General features: G+C 44.4%; 2 protein-coding genes across 3 annotated transcripts in view; one reads left to right on the forward strand and one right to left on the reverse strand.

The window, feature by feature from the left end:
* The window catches only part of RBKS (ribokinase), a 65,530-nt gene extending 50,739 nt beyond the window's left edge, over positions 1-14,791 (forward strand). For both annotated transcript variants that reach the window (XM_065755127.1, XM_065755137.1), the window contains one exon: positions 14,292-14,791. In XM_065755127.1, the coding sequence (XP_065611199.1) occupies positions 14,292-14,465 (174 nt within the window). In that variant the 3' untranslated portion in view covers positions 14,466-14,791. The remainder of the gene's footprint in view (positions 1-14,291) is intronic.
* Positions 14,792-15,269: 478 nt separating this feature from the next.
* MRPL33 (mitochondrial ribosomal protein L33) lies at positions 15,270-21,157 on the reverse strand. The gene is made up of 4 exons (XM_065755150.1): positions 21,082-21,157; positions 20,574-20,592; positions 17,925-18,031; positions 15,270-15,815 (listed from the first exon to the last, which is right to left on the reverse strand). Exons 1-4 carry the CDS (start codon positions 21,101-21,103, stop codon positions 15,766-15,768), a joined length of 198 nt encoding a protein of 65 aa, XP_065611222.1. The 5' UTR covers positions 21,104-21,157; the 3' UTR covers positions 15,270-15,765.
* Between the last annotated feature and the right edge of the window lie 265 nt (positions 21,158-21,422).

The raw sequence follows: 21,422 nt of genomic DNA on the forward strand, positions 1-21,422 counted from the left end.
TAGTTAATCAGAGAGTTTATTGGCAGAACACTGGGAAAAGCTGGCTCCATCTCCTGCTCTGTGGCGGAACATGAATCTTCAAGACTGAAAATCTGGCATTTCTCACCCACACTAAATCAATACTATAAAGAAAAAAAAAAAAAGGCTTGTTGATTCTTTTTAGCACTAATTATCTTAATGTGGGTTTTACTAATGTATGCAATGCTTCCCATAACTGCTAGCAGAGCTCTCCATGCACAGTCCAAAACATGTAGAGCACGAATAGTCATTTAGAAGGAAGTTTTGCAAGACATGGTACTGTAAAGCTGTAACATCTGTTTCTCCTGTTACAGCGAAATAATGCAACAAGCTTTTGTTAAAAAAATAAAGAAATAAACTTTCCCTTCATTTTGCTGGCTTCTGCTAGCTATTTTGTACTTGCAAATTTTGAATAAAAATAAAACAAGTGAATTATTGAAACTATAATCAAATTTTCTACATGAAAGAAACACCTGATTGAGCCCCCTTGCAATGTCAGTCTGTATTTGAAATAGATTAAATATGTAAGAGACGTTTGACACGTAAAACGTAATAAGATATAGAAAATAGAAGAAAACAAAGACATACGTTGTAATCTCTTTTCTTTCCTCTGTATCGCTGCTGTTAAATCTACTTAAGTACATGTAGTTAAAAATATGCATTTATTTTTGGTAGAAGCTATTTCTACTTTATGTGAAATTAGATGCACGAAGCGGCATTAAAATAGGTTTGAGAGTTAATTATGTAGTTCCATTGATATGACAGTTCCTCAGTAGCAGAAGGTTGCACAAGCCATTGACAGATTTGATAAGCATTACATAGAAATCAATTCTTTGATGAACACATGTTCTGCAGTCGCGTGTGTGTCTTTGGAAGCCATTCGCCTGCTGCTGGAGCAGCAGCACAGCTGAGGTGGAGCACAGCAGCTGCTTGTGAGCGCAGCTGTGGGCCATGACCGAACACTGTCAGGTCAAAATGGTACTTGAGGTAAAGCTGATGATCTGTGTGATGAGCCACACGGTGAACCTGGCTTGTGACATCTGCTGCTGCCACGCACGCACTGTCCTGGCAGAGGCACGCCCAGCCTGCTCTCAGGGACAGCCTCCACATCGTGCACGCTGGGGAACGGTGCTCTGCTCTTTTTGCACCTTCACCCCTGCAATCCCCCTCTGCTTCTGACAATCGCGCAAAGTGTAATTTACAGCAATGTTTACGTCTATTTACATTTACTAATTATATTCCGTGGAAACTGCCAAGAAAAATTTGTCAGAAGAATGTAATTACCCAAAGCTGGAATTTGGCCAGCAGTCAGATTAGCTCCATTTTCAAAAAGCATTATGGGATCTCACCAAGCCGACAGCACCAAGCAGCAGGCAGGGACAGAGCTGAGCCCCAGTGGTGCTGCCAGGCTGCTACACCCTGTGGAGGAGAGAGGTCTGGTTCAGGCCTGGCGTGTGCAGGTGGACTCGGTGGGCACCCCATCAGGCCTCCTAGGAACCCCAGGCTTCTCCCCAGGTGTCTTGAGACGATTGGTCATGCCAGGCCTCCCCCACAAGGCAGCCCAGCGGCCTAGGGCTGTTCTTTCTGGGCAGGATGAATCTCTCCTGTGTAAGGCTTTAGTGGAAAATGGAGCACTCTCTGTGCAAAGTAAGAGCTGCCCTACTGCCAGTCCCAATTTCCAGGCTGCAGCCCTGAGGTCACTTTGAGGAGGGGAGCACTCCTGGGTTACTTTTCATAACCTCTGGTTTGCTGCAGACCCCAGTTTGAATCAAGATGCTGAATAGCATCCATACATGTTTGCATCAGTTTGGGTAACTTAATAATTATCACCCCATCCAGTCTTTTAAGAATGCAGCATAGTTGCTCTGCATAAGATCTTCATCACTTCTACTTGACCTCTAGGTTTCCACAGGCAGCTGTGTGCACAAAAGTCCTGCCTCTGCAAGCTTATGATCAGAAGATAAGGAATCTGCATGTCTGGCTTAGGCATGGATGTGTTCTCTGCAAAGGCAGATGGAGACACTTGTGCACACAATACTTAGATGAAAATTTGGGATCTCAGTGGCGCCCCTGGTAATCACAGGTCCCCACTATCTCCTTTAAATCTCACGAAGGACTTGTGAGGTTTAATTTCAAGGTATTTCTAAGCACAACCATTAAATTTCTTGTACTGCTAGCATCTACCCTGTATGGCTGTGGCTTTCTGGTAAAGAGAGTGCACAACCTACTGCAGAAAGCCAAGGAAAAGTATGTGACCGTACAGTAGGTATGAATTTATTGTATGTCAGCATGTATTGTATGTCACCATGCAATAAGTATGTCACCACCGGTTGTGATGACATGCTTATAAAGAGGAACCACAGTCCTGAGACATGCTAAAATTCGAATTTAATCGACTCAGTTGTGCCTGAAATTTGACAGTGTATAATTCATTCTGCGTAGCCTGTGCAGCACTCTCAGAGTTGGATGATACACGCTATTTGTCATCATCATAAAAGTTACGATTATTTTTTCATGTCAGTTCTCCAAAAGGAAGGCTCATTGCTACAATATGAATTTGTCATCAGAAGTTTCATGTTCAAATCCTATTAAGTTTCTCTCCAATTTCTTATTCTAGTATATTAATTCTAACTCTTTTATGATGGGAGGGGATTTAGAGGGCCATCTTTAAGCAGTACAGTGCTCACTGAGCAGCTTTGTGCTCGATTCTGAGGGTGTTATACAATCTTTATTTTAAAAAAGCGTTGTCTAAGTGTATAGCTGTATAATTTTAGATATGTCACAGTGTTCAGGCCTGTGCAGTAATTGTGGTCTAAAGGAGGCAGTGTGGTTTACTGATTTGAACAAAGGACTGAGTAAGAGTTGCCGGGCTCTGCCAAAGACTTGCTGTAAATCCTTGGAAGAGTTACTTGTCCTCTTTGTATCCCGATTTATCTATCCATAAATTTGAGCTGTTATTAACGTATTGCATATAAACCATGAGAAGTCTGTTCAAGATCAGGACAGAATCTAGGAGGCCGTTTCCCAGGCTTGTCATATAACCTCAGGCCAGTTGTGCTGCTCTGGGGGCATTACAAACTCATTGAAGTTCTTTTGCTTGAAGTTGAGAGGTCTTGTCTGTCAAAATATGGTTTACACTAAAATTCTCTGACTTAACTGTATCTTCTGGTTTGGAGGAAGCCTGAGCCCAGGGAGTGAAGTGGACACTGAAATAAAGCCTTAGAATATAAATAAATCCAAAACAGTCCTCCTAATAACAGCAATTCTTTGTCTCCTGACTTTGTGGCCTAACGTCTGAGGCTCAAGGGGATATAAATACAACACTCCGTGCAATGACTAATTACTCAAAATTCTGTGCATCAGCAGAAGTGGGACTTGTGGTTGACTCTAATATTATCAAATGCCTTTGCTATTTAATAATCTTGTAGCCATACATTATTTAGCATGCCGTTTGCACAAAGAACAGTGATTTTATTTCAGTTATCTCTCAACAAAGTAAAAATGCAGCTGGTAGTAAATGAAGCATTTGGCAGACAATGTGTCTGATGTACAGTTCTGTAACTTGCTAAGAGGAGAAAAATGTTGTTGGGTGTTTAACCTCTTCCTACCCAAAGATATAATACAAAGGAGTAAAATGGCTACAAAAGGCAAGGTCTTTTTTTCATCCTTTTCCTTTTTTTTTTTTTAAATTATTATTCCCCCCCCCCTTTTCTCTATTTTTCCTTTTTTTTTTTTCTTTTTCTTTTTTCTTCTTTTTCTTCTCCTCTTTCTTTTTTCTTTGTCTTTTCTTAGTTTGGTATTTTTTTCTTTCTTTTTTACCCCTTTCCTCTTCATTCTACTCTTCCTTTGCCTTTTTCTTTTTCTCTCCTTTTTTTTTCCCCTATCTTCTCTTTCAAGGAAAGTGAAAAAGTTACTATCAGGCAGACAGCTCATATCAGTGGGGTTTATTCACACACCAACACAGAGTAATTATACCCAGAGTGCCCATCAGCATCCCGCAAACCAAGAGCACAATAGCTTCCTTTCTTTAATGTGCAACCAAAATAGGTTAATAGATAAGTTTAGTTCCAGTCATAGCCCGCTTTCTGCATTCTCTCTTTCACAAATATGGAATCCATTGAATTTTGAAAGAGAAAAACCATGAGGAATAAATTAATTTGCCAGACACTCCAATCAGCAATCTGCACTGTGAATCTATTTAAAGCTGCATCTATTATGTTCTGAGGTTCGGCTGAGCTGTGAAAGGGCACATGACTGAAATCACTACATTTGAGTTGACTCACAGTTAAGTGTAAATGGGAATTGCTTGGCTCATCACAATCTTCTGCTCCTGATTCAGGCCTTCTCAGCACACTCCAGAGTTTGAGGACTTGGTCAGTGGAGTGTGTGTATTGTAGGCAAATGGTGGCAAGAGGAATTGCAAGTGATGCCTCCATTTGCATCGGCTGACAAATAAGAGGTGGAGAGCTATTACTTTTACAAACTGGATGCTCCCTCTTTCCCTTCTCAGAGAAGGTGGCTCTAATTTATATGGCTATATTATATTTTATATTATATATAAAATGATATCGATATCATTTTATAGATAGGAAAGATAGGATTGAAAATGTTACCAGTGTTAGCTTTGAAGTGCTGGCTAAAATTGTTCGAGTTAGGTAGAGAGTTGGGGTTACATAGCCAAAAATGAAGCACAGGCATATATCTCTACTCTCTGAACTTCTACGCAACATTGTCACAGGAGGAAACACTGTTTATCTGCTTAGTAACTGTTTATTTTAATCTGTAAGTACAAACATTGTAAACATAATGAGCAAACAGAAGCAGGCTTGTACCTAACAATTTGCAGCCTTGTTTTCCAGTGGAAGATTCCACAGACCACCCAGGCTTTGCTCTAGTCCTTTTCTCAACCACAGAGCATCTAATTAAATCCCTCTCCATTCCCAACTCTAAGTGGATGAGAGCCTACAGTCCTGTACGGTTTCTTTCCAGATGGAAATGCATAATTTAACAGAGATACAGCTGACAGGGAGAAGTGGGCCCAAAGCAGTATTAGCATTTGCCACAAATTGCTTTGAATTACAAGGGGAGTACTTAATGAAGATGTAGACTAGAAGAGAAGATTAAAACCAATATTAAGTTTTCTAAGACTACAGTGTGCCAGGAAGCAAAAGCCTCATATTAAAACCGAATTTCTGTCTCAGTTATTGTAGTGACACTAAAAATTATTTTGTTTTGCTGCCAGGGAACACACCATCAGTATAATGTCATCACATTTTGTCCCATTGTGTGGCACAGATTTGTTCAGTGTACGTGTCTATATATACACAAAGTTATTAAGCACCTTACATTGCGTTTTACTTCTGTACTCACAGTATCAGGTCAAGTACTATTCTTTCCCGTGTTTTGTAGATGAGGAACAAAAGCAGACAGCGTCTGTTCTTCTGTGGCAGGCAAACCTGCTTCCCTTGATAAACTGTAACTTCTTGTCCGTGCTTCTCTTTAAAGGAAATTAGTACTGGAGGCAAAATGTTGTCAGGGTGTCAACTGCCTCACTTTTAGAACTGGGTATCCTCATAGATGTCCACATTAATGGGAAAGTATGCAATAGTTGCTTTGCATTGGATGTTTCTTGAAGGGGCTGCAAGAGGATTGTAGCAATGTGCCATGATGACAGGTGCTTTGGCTCCACTACTGCTGTACAGAGAAATTATCCAGTTGGGAGGTCAACCCAAGTCTGGACAGAAAAAAAAAGCAGAGATACTGGCAGCTGTTATGCACCAAACCAAGTGTTTTGTTGTGGGGTCAGAGCACAAAGAAACGTACAGCATCAGACCTTTGGGCCTGAGATTACGTGCCGATGAGGTTTGAGGAAGCTGAGTTCGGACATATCTTGAAGTTGTCTTTTTGCCATCTCACTTCTGGGCTGCTTTTGTAAATGAAATCACAGAATCACAGAATTGTATGGGTTGGAAGGAACCTCTAGAGATCATTGAGTCCAACCCCCTGCCAAAGCAGCTCCCTAGCCCAGGTTGCACAGGTAGGCGTCCAGGAGGGTCTTGAATGTCTCCAGAGAAGGAGACTCCATAACCAATGAAATGACAGTATAATTTATACAGGTTGAGAATAAATTAGGAAATGACTTTTATTTCTTTTCCTGGGCTAATTATGGCTTGCAACCCAAGTCAAATTCACTGCAGCAAAACGTGCGACATCCCCTTCTTGATTTGCTCCCCTCCTCTTTTCTTTACGGGGAAGTCAACACAGAGCCTCCACCAAGGGGATGTCCTTAACAAAATTCAGTCCTAAATACATAATTCACCCTTGTGTTTAGAGCAGACTTTCTGCCGTCAACACCAACACACAACATAGTGTTACTTGTAATGGCACTTAACTGGGATATCTGAGTTGCGTAAAGAACTGGGAGGAAGGAAGACCAACTGTGAGCAGCTCTCTTTTCTAATTAAATTCCTACAGTAAAAATAGCCACTGGAAGCTGGCGCTTCTGGCACATCCAGAGCATCACCTTCCCAAGTATCTTTTTCTGGCCTGTGCTGTAGGAAGTTGAAAATGTGATCCACTGTGTAATAGTGCGGCATATTCTTAGCTAAACTACTTGTTATTTTTTACCTTTTGCATTTATGTTTAGCTTACAAATGTCACATCTCCTTTTCTTCTCTAAAGCTAGTCTCTGCAGCACCAGCTGTCACTGTGGCTATTGTAGAACACAGCCCACTTGTCTTCTCAATTTGTTTAAATCGGTTCTGACTATGGGGAGAGGGAAGGCAAACCCAGCTCCAGAGCCTCTGGCTTGCTTAATTACCAAGAAGTGCCAATTGCAGTAATGGTGATACTGAACTAAGACCCGATTTCCCCAACAGAGTTTTCTCTGGTAATTTTGGTGGCTACATAAGCCAGAAAGGTTTGCGTTGGATTGGTGATATTGCATAATTAGGTTTTCAAAAGAACAAGAACAGAGAAATGAGAGTAATGGGGAAATCATGCTTCTTGCTTTTGCACATTCTAACCACAGAAAGTGACACATTTACTTCTTATCAAGAGCAAAGGAATCAGTCCTTTATAGTCTGTCCTGTGGACAGCATTTTTTTATAGCTTCAACCAGGCAAATGGAAGGAAGACAAAAACATAAGCTTCGGTGAGTGATGGCGATAATCTATGGCAGTGTGTTTAATCAACAGTTTTCAAGTGCAACTAGAGTGCTCTTCAAAAAGCTGAGGCAAACTCAGTCAGAAGAAAATGCAGGGAGCTGGCAAGAGGACAATGCTCAGAGTGAGCTCAGACAAAAAAACTCCTGAAGTTTGGGGTTTGGTTTTTTTTCCAGGATATGTAGTTCAGAGGTAGGCGGGAGCAGTGGCCAGCCAACAAAGGCTAGATACTGTGGTTTTGAGAGAGGCATTCGAGCATATGGAGCTTTCGTGCAAAAAAAGAATGTTTTTTTGATCAATTCCAGGCGAGATGGCAGTTTTGTCATTCTGAGTACATCTCGTCAGATTACATGGGATCACTAAGAGTATTTTGGCATTTTCTCACACTTTGAGAGAAGAAAAAGCTTATGTGGCTAGTGAAATTGCCCTGCAAGGTTTCCCCTTCTGACCTGGCTGTTAGACTGTGGGGTCCTGAAGCCAAGTCAGCCCCTGACATGACGCTGGGTAACACAGCTGCTCACAATTTGGCCAATTCTGTCCTGGCTGGGGAGCTCAGTGGGGAAGCCCACTGCCAGTATTTGCAGTGTACTCTCAGAATGTATTCTGGGCAGGGCTTGGGCTCTAATTTGATCATTATGAAATTTGTGAATTAGCACCCAAGTTAGAGCTTTGTTAGGGAGAAGCTGCAAGTTGGCATGAGTACGACATGAATAATGAACAGAGTGAAGTACTTCTCAAGGAAGTGATAGAAGCGGAGCTTTTGATTAGGGTAGGAGAGTATCTGTGTGCTGTTGGGGCTTGATAAACCAGTCTGAGGAGTACGAATCAACCTTCATCCTGAGAAGCTGCTATATTTAGTGCTGAGCTTCAACCACAACTCTTTGATTCCATCCAAGCTTGAACTCTGGGAAAAGTATCTGCAGCTCCTATAGGACATTCAGCTGAAAGAGTGGTTTATCTCTGTTAGCAGCAATGTCTGCGTGCATCCCTGGTGTTGACACATCTTGGTATATATGCTGTTCTCTGCAACCGTGCTGCTGGAGAGATTTGGATTGAGCTAAAGTGTAATGAGAGTTTTCCAATAGCGTGTTTTACATATTGTTAAGTTTCCTATATGTACTCGAGAAAAAGAGAAATGCACATTTATGGAATATTTGCTGGTTTTGAGTTTCTGTTAAACTTTGAAAGGAGGTCACAGATCAAGTGTGAAAACAAGGAAGAAGCATGGACCAAGACAGAACACCAATGGCAGTTTAAACTGAAAATTTACACCAGAATGTATCCTGAATTGAAATCTTCCTTACCAAACATCTGTATCACTCCGGGTGCTGGAGTGATAGCAGTGGTGAATCATTTGGTTGATGGGAATCTCAGGGTCTGCAACACAGAGCTGCTGTTGTCACAAGGGAGCACGGGTTCCCGCCTCGATGTGCTTACTCCATTTAGGTAGGGCAGGAATTTGTCATCTCCCATTAATGCTATCCAGAGCTGAAAGGAGTTTATACGAGCATCATCACACTGAATTGTTTTGATGATTCAGAAAACGGAGTGCTCCCTGCGGGTGAATACTTTGTTGGCTTTCTGGGGTTAGTGTGTGACCCAGAATAATTTTCTTCCCAGTGCTGGGTGACATGCTGGGATACCTTGCAGTATTTCTCTGGTAAACTGCAAGGCAGGAGCTCCTCTGTTCTGAGAGTGCCTAGCACTGCTTTGGGCAACTTCAGCAGATCTGCTTAGGAATTCTGGATTCAGCAGTTTCTGGGTTTCCCAAACCATGCCTCATTTTCAAAGGGCGGGCAGATCATGGGACTCCCATTACAGCCCACGCAAGATCCGCACCTCAGAGTTCAGCCCAGAAGTGTCCACGTGGGTGTCCCTAAAATCTTGATCTTAATTTCAGTTCATTTTCTGTCATGAGAAATACAAGCCATACTACCTACCTTCAGAACAGATGCTGCACAGGGCCTCTGAACACGTCGAGCAGGACTGTGTGATATTACTAGATCTCTAGATACTTCTAGCTCTGCTTTTTAGATGACAAATAAATTAAAAACCGCAGAGTTGTGAATGTTGTATGCTTTACTTCCAACATTCACCACAAACTAGATAACTTTCCAGAGGAATTCATACATCTCAATGCTTGTCTCTGATCTTTTTAGCAACAGCGAGTAACTAAATGTAGGATGTATCAGAAAGGAAAGAAAATCTATGCAGGAGGCCTTGTATCAAGATTAATCTCTCAGGAATGCAGGGGGTTAACGGTCAGGCTGATTAATCACCGTTAATGAGCCATCAGGAAATCTGTCAGGAAGTGGGTAAAAATTCCTGACAGCTGATGTGGAGCACTGTGTGGTGCGCTTTGGTTTTGCTATTTCCCAACTGCTAGCCCCCAATGGGTGCCGTTGGGTTACCTCGAAGGTCTCGAGGCATGTGAAGGACTAGATGGCCTGCTGCCTGTGTTCAGCTTCAGTAAGCCAGGGAGAAATTTTCCCTGTGCAATGGCTGTGCAAATGCAACGCAATATGAACGCAAGAAAGGCAGAGATTGCTCCTTCCCACAGCTTCCCAAAACTAAGTCTGGAAAATATAGAGAAAGGAAGCTGGGTCATTCCTCATTCTGAGCCCACAGGGTACAGGAGGAAGCAGGCCAGGCTGCTTTCCCTGCTTGGACGTGGAGCCAGAGCTCTGGGACTTAGATACACAAGTGAGTTAATGAATTGCTTTGTGTTGACCAAGGGTGAGGTTTCACAGTTGGCTTGAGCTGATCCAAGATCACGCGGCTGCTAAGAGTGTTTCTCACCTCTTTCTCCTCTGCATTGGCTGTAATGTGGTAGTGCGGTGGGCTGGGTGCAAACTAATGCTTCCCAGTCAGCGCTGGCTGGCCCAGTTCACAATAGAGTGGGGAACTGCCTGCCTCACTGCCTGGCTGCACCGAGGCTATGTCTGTTGCAGGCAAGGATTAAAACATGAGTGAGGACGGAGCCTTTCAGCAACAGCAAAAATGTGGCTTGGCTTAGACCTGCTCTGAAACTGCAGGCTGAATCACTGGGATCAAGAGTGCACTGTCAACCTACAATGAATGCCAGTTATAATGTGTTAGCTCACACTTCCTGTGACTTTGAAGCAGTGGCTGATTGCAGCCATTCTGCATGTGGTTAACAGGAAGCGGGGTACAGTGGGGTGGTGGCACAGCCATTCCCTATGACATGGTAGGGAAAGGGCACAGGCCACATCAGCTGGTGTTAGTGTCTTTGGGAGGGCAGGAAGAGAGGAAGGGGCCAGCTGCACTGCCAGGGATTGGCTGACTGTATTTTTCTTTGGCTCAGGGTAACATATTCAAGCTTGTCTTCCTGACAAGACTGCAGAAATGCTCAGTTACCAGCACACAGATTAAGCACAGTAACATGGTCGTGGATCCAGACCCTACAAGTCTGAGGCACAGTCTGCTTCTCCTCGTACTTCTCCTTTCACTTCAACACAAGCAGCTTTGCTGCGCTCAATCTGCACCACAACTGCAGAGGATCTAAAAAGGGGAGCCCTGCTGTTTGTTTCAAGCTCATTTGGTGTTGCTGTTTTTTAACTGTGATATGTAGTGGTTCCATTTTAAGGACTTTTTTTGTGCCAGCTCAAAACTCCATGCATAGACACAAGAATAACTGCTAGTGGAAAAGCTCTTCAAGTTGTAGAGATCTGTGGGCCTTCCCCAATAGTATCTTTGTGTTATGTCTGTTGTTCGGGTGCAGGGCAGGCAGAGGTGCACCCCTGAAGGAGTGCTAAGCAGATGTAATATAGAGGGGTAACACCCGCAGCATAATCCAGCATTGCAGTGCTGTGGAGCAATGTAAATGAGTCAGGAATTCTCCAAGGCCTTCAACAGGGCATCTCTGTATGGCTGTGTAGTTAGGCTGTACTAAATCAGTGTAATCCTCGGGCTGCACCGGTTTGTGCGCTACTGTGAACGCTCCTAGGAAAACATGAGCTTCGTTACAAACCAGAGAGCTGATCCTATGTTAGACTGCAGATTCTGACAGCTTCTGCTGTTGATTTATTCACTGAATGTGAAGAGTTTTGAGTTACAGGCAAGCCTGACTATCTGCTGTTTTGCTGTACAACACATCGTCCATTTTAGGACTTGGCAGCATACTCTTCCAGTGTCTTAAATGGAACGAAGTCATGGCATACATATAGGGTGTACCTGACTGCAACTTCTTGAAAACCACCCGAGCAAGGTTTTCTGAGGCTCAGGAACGAGGTCAAGGCTTCAGGAAACAACAGCCACCACCTTTCCTCAAAAGGACAGAGTAGGAGGGCAAGGGGCCATCACAGGGTCATGCAGCAAAAAGGCAGCACAACGGTAGCAACACTGGGAACTGCAGCCACTGCACCTTGGCCTGCAACTATTTTTGGTGAACAAGTCGTCTTATTGTATAAGTGAAATGCATCCTATTATTCTGGGCACCGCTGACTGAAAAAGCGCCTTACTTTCTGGAAAGACTGTCGAACAATATAGTTTCCACTTACAAAGCAATTTCTATAAAAAGCTTCTCAGAGTAGCATCGTATAAAAATAGTTACGCTGAAGTTGTGAACCAGCTTCTAACAAATCAGGGCTAACAAAAGCTAAGGTATAAATATAAGTGTTTTCGTGGGTTTTCTCTTCTCTAGAGGCACAGAATCGCAGTCAGTGCTGGATCGTAATAAACAAAAATGCCCTTTTCCAGACACACAGGAAAACAAGGGCCTTCCAGACTCGTGGCTCAGAATATAAATAGGTTTTAAAAACTGCTGCAAAACTGTAACACTGAGTCGAGAGTGTAGCAGTTGCATTTTAGAAGTGGCCACGCTGTATCACACCAATTTTAACTGTATTACATACAAACTGGCATCCCATGCTTTACACAAAGGTTGAGTAAGTTATATTTTTATAATTATGGAATTAATTCACTCTGGGCACTCAGGGATATGAGGACTATCTCCAAGTCTGCAACGTATTAGGATTCCTGGAATACGAATACTGAGGAACGTAAAACATTACAGATCCCGTGTTTGTGTTTTGTCGGTGGGGGGAATAAATGCATCTCAGTGGTCACTTTCAAAATCACTATTCTTGCAATTATTCTTTTGGGGGCTGCTGTCTTGTTATCTCCTCTAACAAAAATGATCAGAAAGACATCATGTGCCACTGCCCCGTATAGCTTATGCTGTTTGATATCAGATATTCTGATTGCTCCTCACTAAAATAATATCTGGCCACTTGCATTCCCAACTGATCCATGAACTGATCAATGTACCAATGACAAGGGCTTCCTGCGGGCACTGCAGCCTAACAGATCTGCTTGTAGAAATACTGCTTCAGTCTGTAACAGCGGTGCCAAAATAGCTTTAATAATTAATCGTCTTCTGATTAGATTATAAACTCTGGGATGGGCCAGAGATTTCTGCATTATGTATCAGACAAAAGATATTGGCAATGCTTAACTAGCAGTCACCTGCTCCTGCTCCACCTGACATTGTGGGAGCGCTGTGGGAAGCAGGGCAGAGACAAAGGCCTCGCAGGCCTTGATAAAAACCCTCCCTGCCCCCCGGTCTGCTCTGCAATACAGGACTGTTGAAACAGCTGCTGCCACAGCTGCATGCTGCAGCTAACTTCAGTTACCAAGGTGCGCCTTGCCAGGCAGCACCCTGCACTATGCCCCACTGCAAAGGCGAGGGCAAAATGCAGGCTGGGAGGGAGTTAAGCAGGGAGTTCCTGGCTGGAGCACCACAGACAAGTGCTGCACAGGCACGGGCAAGCAGAGAATGGCACGGCACAGGCGTGGGCACCCCGTACCTGTGCTCACCTACACCGGGGCTCCCCTGCCACTGCTGTGCTGCTCTGCCCCATCAGCTGCTTCTGACACAACTGCAGAAATGGTATTTTGGGGCAGAAAGATATTACATGCAGTTGATTCCATGCTAAGTATGTGCTTCATAGTGAGAACCACTAGAACTGTAAATTGGAAAATCACTTCCTATCCGTAATTTCCAGTTAGAAGTTTTGCATAGCTGTCTTAATTGCCTATTTTCCAGGCCCTTTGCTCTTGTCCCATGACTCCTGCGCCCTCTGTGTCCTCAGAAGGGTTTATTAGAATTACAGCAGCAAACCCCCAAGGGAGACAGTCCTTATGCTGGTTCTCAAATAAGATGCCACCAGTGCATACAGTGCAACAGCACTCTGCTGAGATAAAAGCATGATTTAAGTAAAGGGACCTGAGACCAGCTTCATACCACCACCAACTGTTATCAGTGTGGCTTCAGAGATCAGTGCAGCTTCAGGCGGAGGGAGGGACACTGGAACGACACTTCAGTGATAAGTGATTCATTTTGCCAGTTGTTCACAACGTAACAGAACAAAACAAGACATATTGTTAAAAGGCATCCAGGAGGCAAACAGTTGTCATTCCCTGTTGGTCGGAGCAGGAGGAGCAGCAGCTCTCAGAGACCTGGAGACAGGCAGCTGAAGAGCTGCCAGAGCCCAGGGTGACTCAGCACAGGTGGCAAAGCGCACCCCAGGAATAAGATTGGTTTACACGGTAAGACACAGTACAGACCTTTGTGAGTGGGATCTCCTTAATGAGAAACAGATAAAGTCTGGAGGCATCAAATTATACCGTACTGCAACTAGGAAACTGACAGACACCACAAGCCACATGGCTTTTTTTTTTCCCTCCTTTTCTCTGTCTCCCCTACCACTGGCATTTATGAAGAACAGAAGTTAAATAAGAGAAGAATAGCTTTGATGAAACATTCAGGTTGAGAAATCAGAATCAACATTCCAACAACAGGAAGTTTCAAAAGCAGTGTTTATAGCAGCACATTTGCTGAGCTGTAGCACGCTTGTCTTTCCTTTCTTTAAGTCATATTATAGTGTGTACCTCGATAAAAATGTTGGGTTATTGTGGTATTAGTTCAGAATTGAAGAGTTTCCTATGCACAGAAAAGTGAATTGAACTCAACTCTTGTACAGTTTCCTGACCCCTGCAGTCAGTGCTACAACTCTGGTCTTTCCAGTAAGCGTGTTTGGATTGTTTCCCTGTGTGAGTACACTTAACTTGTTTGTTGTTTTATTCTAGGGAGCTGGAGACAGTTTTGTGGGAGCACTTGCCTTCTACCTGGCTTACTATCCCGACTTGCCCGTGGAGGAAATGGTCAGGAAGTCTAACTACATTGCATCAGTGAGCGTCCAGGCATCAGGGACACAATCTTCATATCCTTACCGGAAGGACTTGCCTCAGGACCTTTTCTAATTGATATTGTCTAGCTCAGTGTACTGATCTTATCTTATCCCGGACAGCATTATTCTCCTGACTGCACAGACGTTCCCCTCTGCTGACTGGAAAGACCAGGAAAGTCTCTGCTTATTTGAGAAATCGTATTAGTTCCTGTTCTGCAATAGTAAAGATGAAGCAGGGGTGGTTATCCTTCAAACACAGCACAGGAGGTCTGTCCAGCCCCACACATCAGTCCTGGGCTACTGCCATCCCATACAACTTCTATACTGCACAGAATGTATACGAAGTCCACAGCAATGTATCAAGAGGGTACAGGGTACATTTAGACTTGATTTTCTCCAGACCTTGCTGATGCCAGCAAATGAAGCTCTGAGATTCTGACTTCGGTTCTCAGCTGCAAACAACGAGGTCAGTGTTCATCAGCACCCGGCTCTCTGAGCGTTTGGGGGCTGGCTCTTCCCCAGCCTGCAGCTCATCACAGAGCTCCGTGTACGGAGCTCCAACACCCCTTCCTGCGTGCCCTGGATGGGAGCTGCAGCACGTAGCGGGTCCCTCGCAGCGGAAGGGGAATGAGAATGCTACTGAGCCCAACTCTGATACACGTCCCTAGCCATACTGCTGTAAAACCTACTTGAGATAGCTAAAGGAGAAGACCCTCCAACAGAATCTGTCAGGGAACAAAGCAAAGGACTGATGCGACAATCTGCTTTCTTCATGGTTGACAAAAACCCGGAGTTAAAACTCCGGCCTACTTACCTGACTTGGAGTAGTACTGACCTATTAGCCCTGCTCACAGCTTATCCAAATACACACCCTATCCCATCCCACTGCTTCCTAGCCTAGGGAGGAGCTGGTGCAGCACTACTCCTCCAAGGAACGACACCAGTTCGTGGTCACTACTGTTGAATCTGTGGCTGGTAGGTTAGAAAAACTTGCAATCCTGCTATTGAATTCCTGCTGTGGAAAATGTTAATTTTTATTGCCTTATAAAACAATAGTTCCTTTGAAGATTACAGCCTCTTTCACAATGGAAAACACAGACAATGGGATCTGCCATTTGATTTTTTTTTAATTGAGCACTGTAAAAATAACTCAAAAGATAAATAAATGTTACTCTGATGATCTATGTTCAGACATTAATAATTTTCTCTCTCTACATTGTTTTCTTCACAATGGCCTTCAAATCACAGGAGACGGTGATCCCAGTTCATTTCCTCTCTTTTCAGCCCATGTTGCAGGATTTCTGAATCAGCATTCACCCCGTCCTCCCCCCGAACCATCCTCTCCTCCTGCATAAATCAAGTCCACTCATTGTTCAGAGAGAGCGGATTTTTCTCTTCTCTGTGAAGAGGACGCGTTGTTTCGCTACAGGGAAAAAAAGAATCTATTAAGAACCCTGAAGTGTTAAGATCCAATTCAACAAGCCTACATCCCTTTCTCCTGGCTGGCTTTGCTGCTTAAATGAACTGTGACTGGCACAGTGCTGCTGTTAACCAACTCTTGAAGAAGTTTAGTAGTGCTTTTCCTTTACCACATGTAATTTTTAGCTCCCAAGAGGTCCGTTTTACCTCTGTGAAAATAAGTATCGGGATTTAAGTGGCTGCAAACATTCACCAGCTGCCCTGTGTGACTATTCTGAGTCACAGCTGTTTGATGTAGGGACAAAAATAGGTTCTTCACTGCTTTCTACTACTCTGCAGCTTCAGAGCCCAAACAGATGACAAGCTGCATCTAGTCATGCTCTCAGATCGACTGAAAAGCGAAGGGAAAAAAAGTTGGAGCCTGCCTCCAACACCTGATGTGGACCTTAGCAAAGTCAGTTCATACACATTAAGCACAGCTGATGCACAACTGAAAGAATCCAAACAAAGCTCTACAGTGCCGTTTGAAAAGCAGCACCGTTCTGATTACACTTGATTATATTCATTCCTTTGAAAGCAACACAAGGACAATCCACCCAGTAACAGCATCACTTCTTCCGCCTAAAAGTTTCGCTTTAAGAAATACTCCAACTCAGTAACACGTTCTGTTGTTGCAGTTATGAGGTAGTGAAACTTGGGCACTACTGCCACTACTTCACTAAAAAGCTTCATCCCGTGGGGGTCCCAGGTTCCTGAGAAGAGCAAAACATAAGGTGATAACGCGTGCCAAGTGAAAATGCTTCCTAACATATTCCTGATGTGAGCTGCTATCTAGACTCGAATTTGCTTCCCTTCACACATGCAAGCACTTTCTCACATCAATTTCTCACTTGTGTTCTACTACAAAGAGCAGAGCTTTTTTTTCTTAATGACTTCCAATTTCTTGCTCCGACAACCTACTACATGTTCTGTAAAACAAGCACTGCTTTGCCTGAGCTCTCCAATCTTTTCACAGTTCCTGCAAGTTGCAAAGTTTCCGGAGGTTCACTTTGCACAATGTTCAGAAGTAGTAAAGGGAATGCTAACTTGAAGTTTTCTTATTCAAGGAATAACCCCTTGCGGGTGAAATTCAGAAGGAAAGCCACAACCTCCATCAGCACGAGCATTTGGATGAGTGCATACTGCTTCCCCCTCAGTCTGTCTCACTTGCCATTAAGCTCCTGGACTGTTAGATCTGGGTATGACAAGGTTCATCATCTAACAAAAATGTAAAATTATATTAAAAAAACCCTAAGCCTGAACCACATAACTACTGGCCATAATTGCATCACTTACTTAGAGAAACTCAATACAATTTTTATTCCAGATTCCAATCAACCCTTTTTTTGCATGAACTTTCCCATGCCGTTTCTAGCCTCGTCAGGTTTAGTTTCCCAGATTACCCAAATGACTCTTTAATGTTAGCTGCAGACTGCTTGCTCCCCTAGAAGCTTGAGCTCTGTCACCTTTCAAAAACCTGGTGAGGGAAAGGCTTGTTGGCGAGTGTTCTAACCCCTGCCACATCAGCTTCTTAAACCAACAACATCCACAAGGACCAGAGCAACACAACAGAACCCACAAATCATCATCTGCAGAGTGATATCATTTGTGGAGGGGGAAGAACTTGTGCTTATTTCTTTAAAAGAAAGAGTCCATTTTGGAAGCAATGGTCAATATTCATTGTCTGGAGTACCCAGGGCAGCTGAACAGAACACTTCTATTGGAGCACGCTGTGTGTTAAGAGGTAACTGCCTAGCAAACCACACAAAGAAACAAAATGAAAGAACTCCTCTGTCACTTTGTTTTGCCACTGACATGTGGCATGGCTGTCAAAGACTCTGATGTGCTGGGCAACTCATGACTTTGTTTCAGTGCCACAATGTGTAAAATGAGAATAACGTTTACTTCCCACTGGAATGTCACGAAGAACAGCAACTGTACAGTCATGTGAGTATCCAACGTGCTATGACACATTCTGCTTAGATTGGAAAAATCCTGCTACAGTCAAACCTTTCACCCCACACAATCAGAGCTGTTAACACAAAGCAGGCTGACTGCTACCTCAGACACTCACCGATGGGATCGTATCTCAGCAGGACCAGCTTCTCCTGCAGTCGCAGTCTCTTGACATTGAAACAGTAGCCAGTCTCTGCTGCACTCTTCATCCTCACCAGGATGTATCTAAAGTCACAGGGAGTATCTCTATGTCAATGCACAGCACACAGCACTGCCTTCCCTCTTTCCCCCCTCACATGTCTCTCATGGCACCGTCATGACAATGCTCTTAGGATAATTGATCTGGCTCGGTCAATCCCACACTAAGATATTTCATTCCAACTTAATGTGTATTTTATATGGGAGCTTTAAAACCATATGCTAAATTTACTGCAACAGAGAAAAAAAATCCAAAACCACCACCCTATGAACCTTAAATTCTACCATCAAGTTTAACTACAGAGCTCCTGAGTTGTTCTGACCGGAGTGTAGTAACCCCTCCATCAAACAGGGCAGGGAGCGAGTGGAAAGAGGAGAAAAAAAAACAACAGAAAGGAAAGAAAAATAAAGAAATAAACATGCAGTTGAGTCACTACATCTTAAATGAGATGGGCAAGAAAGGAAGGATGATGATACACTGTGGATAACACCATACCTCAAACTATCACTTCCACATGCAGAGAGGAACCGAGGAGATAGAATGGAACAAGAGGCACACAAAAAGGAGAAGCAGAGCCCCCTGGCACCCTCTGTCCCTCCCGAGGTGCAGGACTTGATGTCAGCCCAGCCACCAGGAGCCCTTTTCCCTACAGAAAGCAGGGAGCAGGCTGGCAACAGCCACCACGCCCCTGGGAGCAGTGTAGAGGGTGCTGAGAAAGCAGTCCCAGGACCTCACCCTGGCAGCATTCCATGACCTGCAAGACTTCCCAGAAATAAAGGGCATCTTCTCCACTTCAAAAAGTAAGGTCAAAGCCTTTAACCAGTCCGTAAATTATGTTTTCACTGCAGTAAAGGGATGAATATATCTCTGTGCACAGGCACTCAGTTCACTTCCCTGGACCTTTCTGCTTCCAATACCAAATGTTCTGTTGAAATTAACCTTGGAGAGACACCCATCCTTCCTCACTCGTGCAGCCTTCACCAGTGCCCTGTCCTGAGCTATCCCTTTCTATCTTTGCAATTTAATTTACTGTGATTTAAAAATAACAGAAATCCAGAGGATTCCCTCAGACCAACTGACCGAGCATCACTTTGGGATCATCCCCAGTGACTGCCCTCTCCTGCACACCACTGAAAGTACGATGTGCAGCCCCATTAACCACACAGACTCCTTCCCTTCTACCTCACCCACTTCCTCAAAGCTTGTGTGCAGAGTTTCCCCTTTCTGAGGGAATCACTGGTATCAGTATGACCACATGCTGAAACTCTTTTGAACCACACATTTTGGGCCAAGTCCTTCCTGAACAGTTCACCTCATTTCATAAGACTTAATACCCAAGGAAGGGTAGTAACTAGGACCATGAGCAGAAAACAATAGTGGAATGCCAATGTGGGGATAAAAAAAGGGAGCATGGAAGTGTAAGTACTGCAAAGAGACAAAATGTTCCTTATGTGTATGAAGGCCACACAAAGAATGGGACAAGCAAACCCACTAGTAATACCATTTTACACCTCAAGGAAACATTCTGCCTTGCTGTGTTTGTTTCTGTGTTGAAAGCAAAGATGCCAAACTACTCTTTCCTATCACGTATTTGGAAATCCCAGTTTCAAACAAAATTGCACAGAAATTCTGTAACAGAAGAATCTCTCTGAACATGGCAAGTGGCTCTTTTGGGGTTGATTCTTAAAAAAATCAAAACAAAATAAAAAAAAACCCAAAAATTTAACATATTATAGTATCTCAGGCTATGTGATACTGTATACATGCACATAATGTATCTTCAGAGTATAAGGCAAGAATGTGCTGCTACAAACTTGTCAGTTTATTCCCTTGGATGTGTTGAGCTAAGTTTTTGTTAAGTAGTGTTTTGGATTCAAGTCATTTTCTCCATGTGATCTTGTCTCCTTGCACCTACAGCACAAACCACTGATGTGCAGGAAGTATACATTCCTTCCCGTCCAACCCATCAGCTTTCTGTACAGGCCAAAGGGCTACCATTAATATTCTCCCAGATCCCACTAACATCTCCCCTGAGCTGAAACACAGAGCAAATAAGATGCCCAGAATGCTGACTGCTCTGCCTACTGCTCACAAACCAACATATGAATGCACTACAGTGGGGAAACCTTCTGTGATCCAGCCTGGGAGAGGCTCAGAGCATCTGCCCCAAGTCCAGCATACCAACATGAAGATCCATGCTACACTTCAGCTCACCCTCAGCTGAATAAGTGTCAAAGGTCAGTAAGAGAAAAGCTATGCAGTGACTTAAGAGTTTCTCCATAAAGCACAGAGGTGTGGTACCCCTGCATGCTCAGATCACAGTGACAGCCCATAGAACAAAACCTACCTCTGCTGCAATTTCAGAACCTAAGTGGCTTTCTTCCACACCACTCTGTACTCCCCTGGGAGAAAGGCACACATGCTGAAGGACAGGAAGGGTACAGCTAGACTGAGGGACTGCAATTCTCTCACATGCATTGAAAGATTCCAGACAGCTGCAATATTTTGCAAAGTCACCTGACAGAGCAGTAGTGGAAATTATCGGATGGTGAATAAAACGTCACTTACTTAGATTTGCTCTTGGCCACTGTCATTTCACAGCATGAAGAAGAGGGAGGGGAAAGAATGAAAACGGTTATTACTGTATCTCATTTCCTTTAAACGAAACACACAGACACCAGAGTTGGCCACTGCCTGCCTCTGTGATAGCTGCACGGACGCACTACCGACAGATCTGCTGTCATGGAAGTAAAATAAGCAGAACAGCTGCCTACTCCCAGCTGCCCGCCTTCTCCTTCACCATGCTACCTCTATATGTGTGTGTTTGACACATGCAGCGCCCATTACGGCGGCCTTCACCCAGCCGAGCTGAGCAACAGCCGGACCTCGCACCCTCCACGGCAGCGCGACGCAGGGCACGCCGGGAGCAGGCGGCACAAGGCCCGCTGGGAGCCACAGTCCCGCCGTGGGGCTAGGAAGGTCAGGTCGCTAACAGCCCACACCCGCACCGGAGCTCGCTCGAACCCGCCCCGGCTCTCGCCCGCCGCCGCTCCCCGCCCCGCCCCGCGCCACTCACGAGCCGCCGCCGTGAGGAACATCACGCCGCAGCCCGGCCGCCCCGCCGAGCCCCGCCCTGCCACTTCCGGCCGGCAGAGCGGAAGTGCTTCCGGGCCGCGCGGGAGGGCTGAGAGGGCTGAGGGGAGCCCGCGTAAAAGCGCAGAGCGGGGAGGCTCAGCTCCCTTCCGCCAACGGAGGAGCTGTTCCCTGCCGCTTAGGCTGCTAACACAGAACTGAGTCCTTGCACACGTAGCAGTTAGCAGGGTGATAAACGTGTCAGCTTGGAAAACGACGTGGAAGGTGCGATGGTGTGTGGTTAACTTGATGTTCTGTGGCTGGAGAACAAGAGGCTGAGTCCAC

Source organism: Cyrtonyx montezumae, unplaced genomic scaffold (assembly GCF_038088225.1).
Source record: "Cyrtonyx montezumae isolate F1298 unplaced genomic scaffold, pur_monq_1.0 scaffold_0, whole genome shotgun sequence".
NCBI lineage: Eukaryota > Metazoa > Chordata > Aves > Galliformes > Odontophoridae > Cyrtonyx > Cyrtonyx montezumae.

Coding starts and splice junctions, on each gene's coding strand:
- MRPL33 (XM_065755150.1), bottom strand. CDS start 21,103: ATGTTCCTCACGGCGGCGGCTC. Junction 15,816..17,924: donor GCTGAGATACGATCCCATCG/GTGAGTGTCTGA, acceptor TTTTCCCTGTAG/CGAAACAACGCGTCCTCTTC.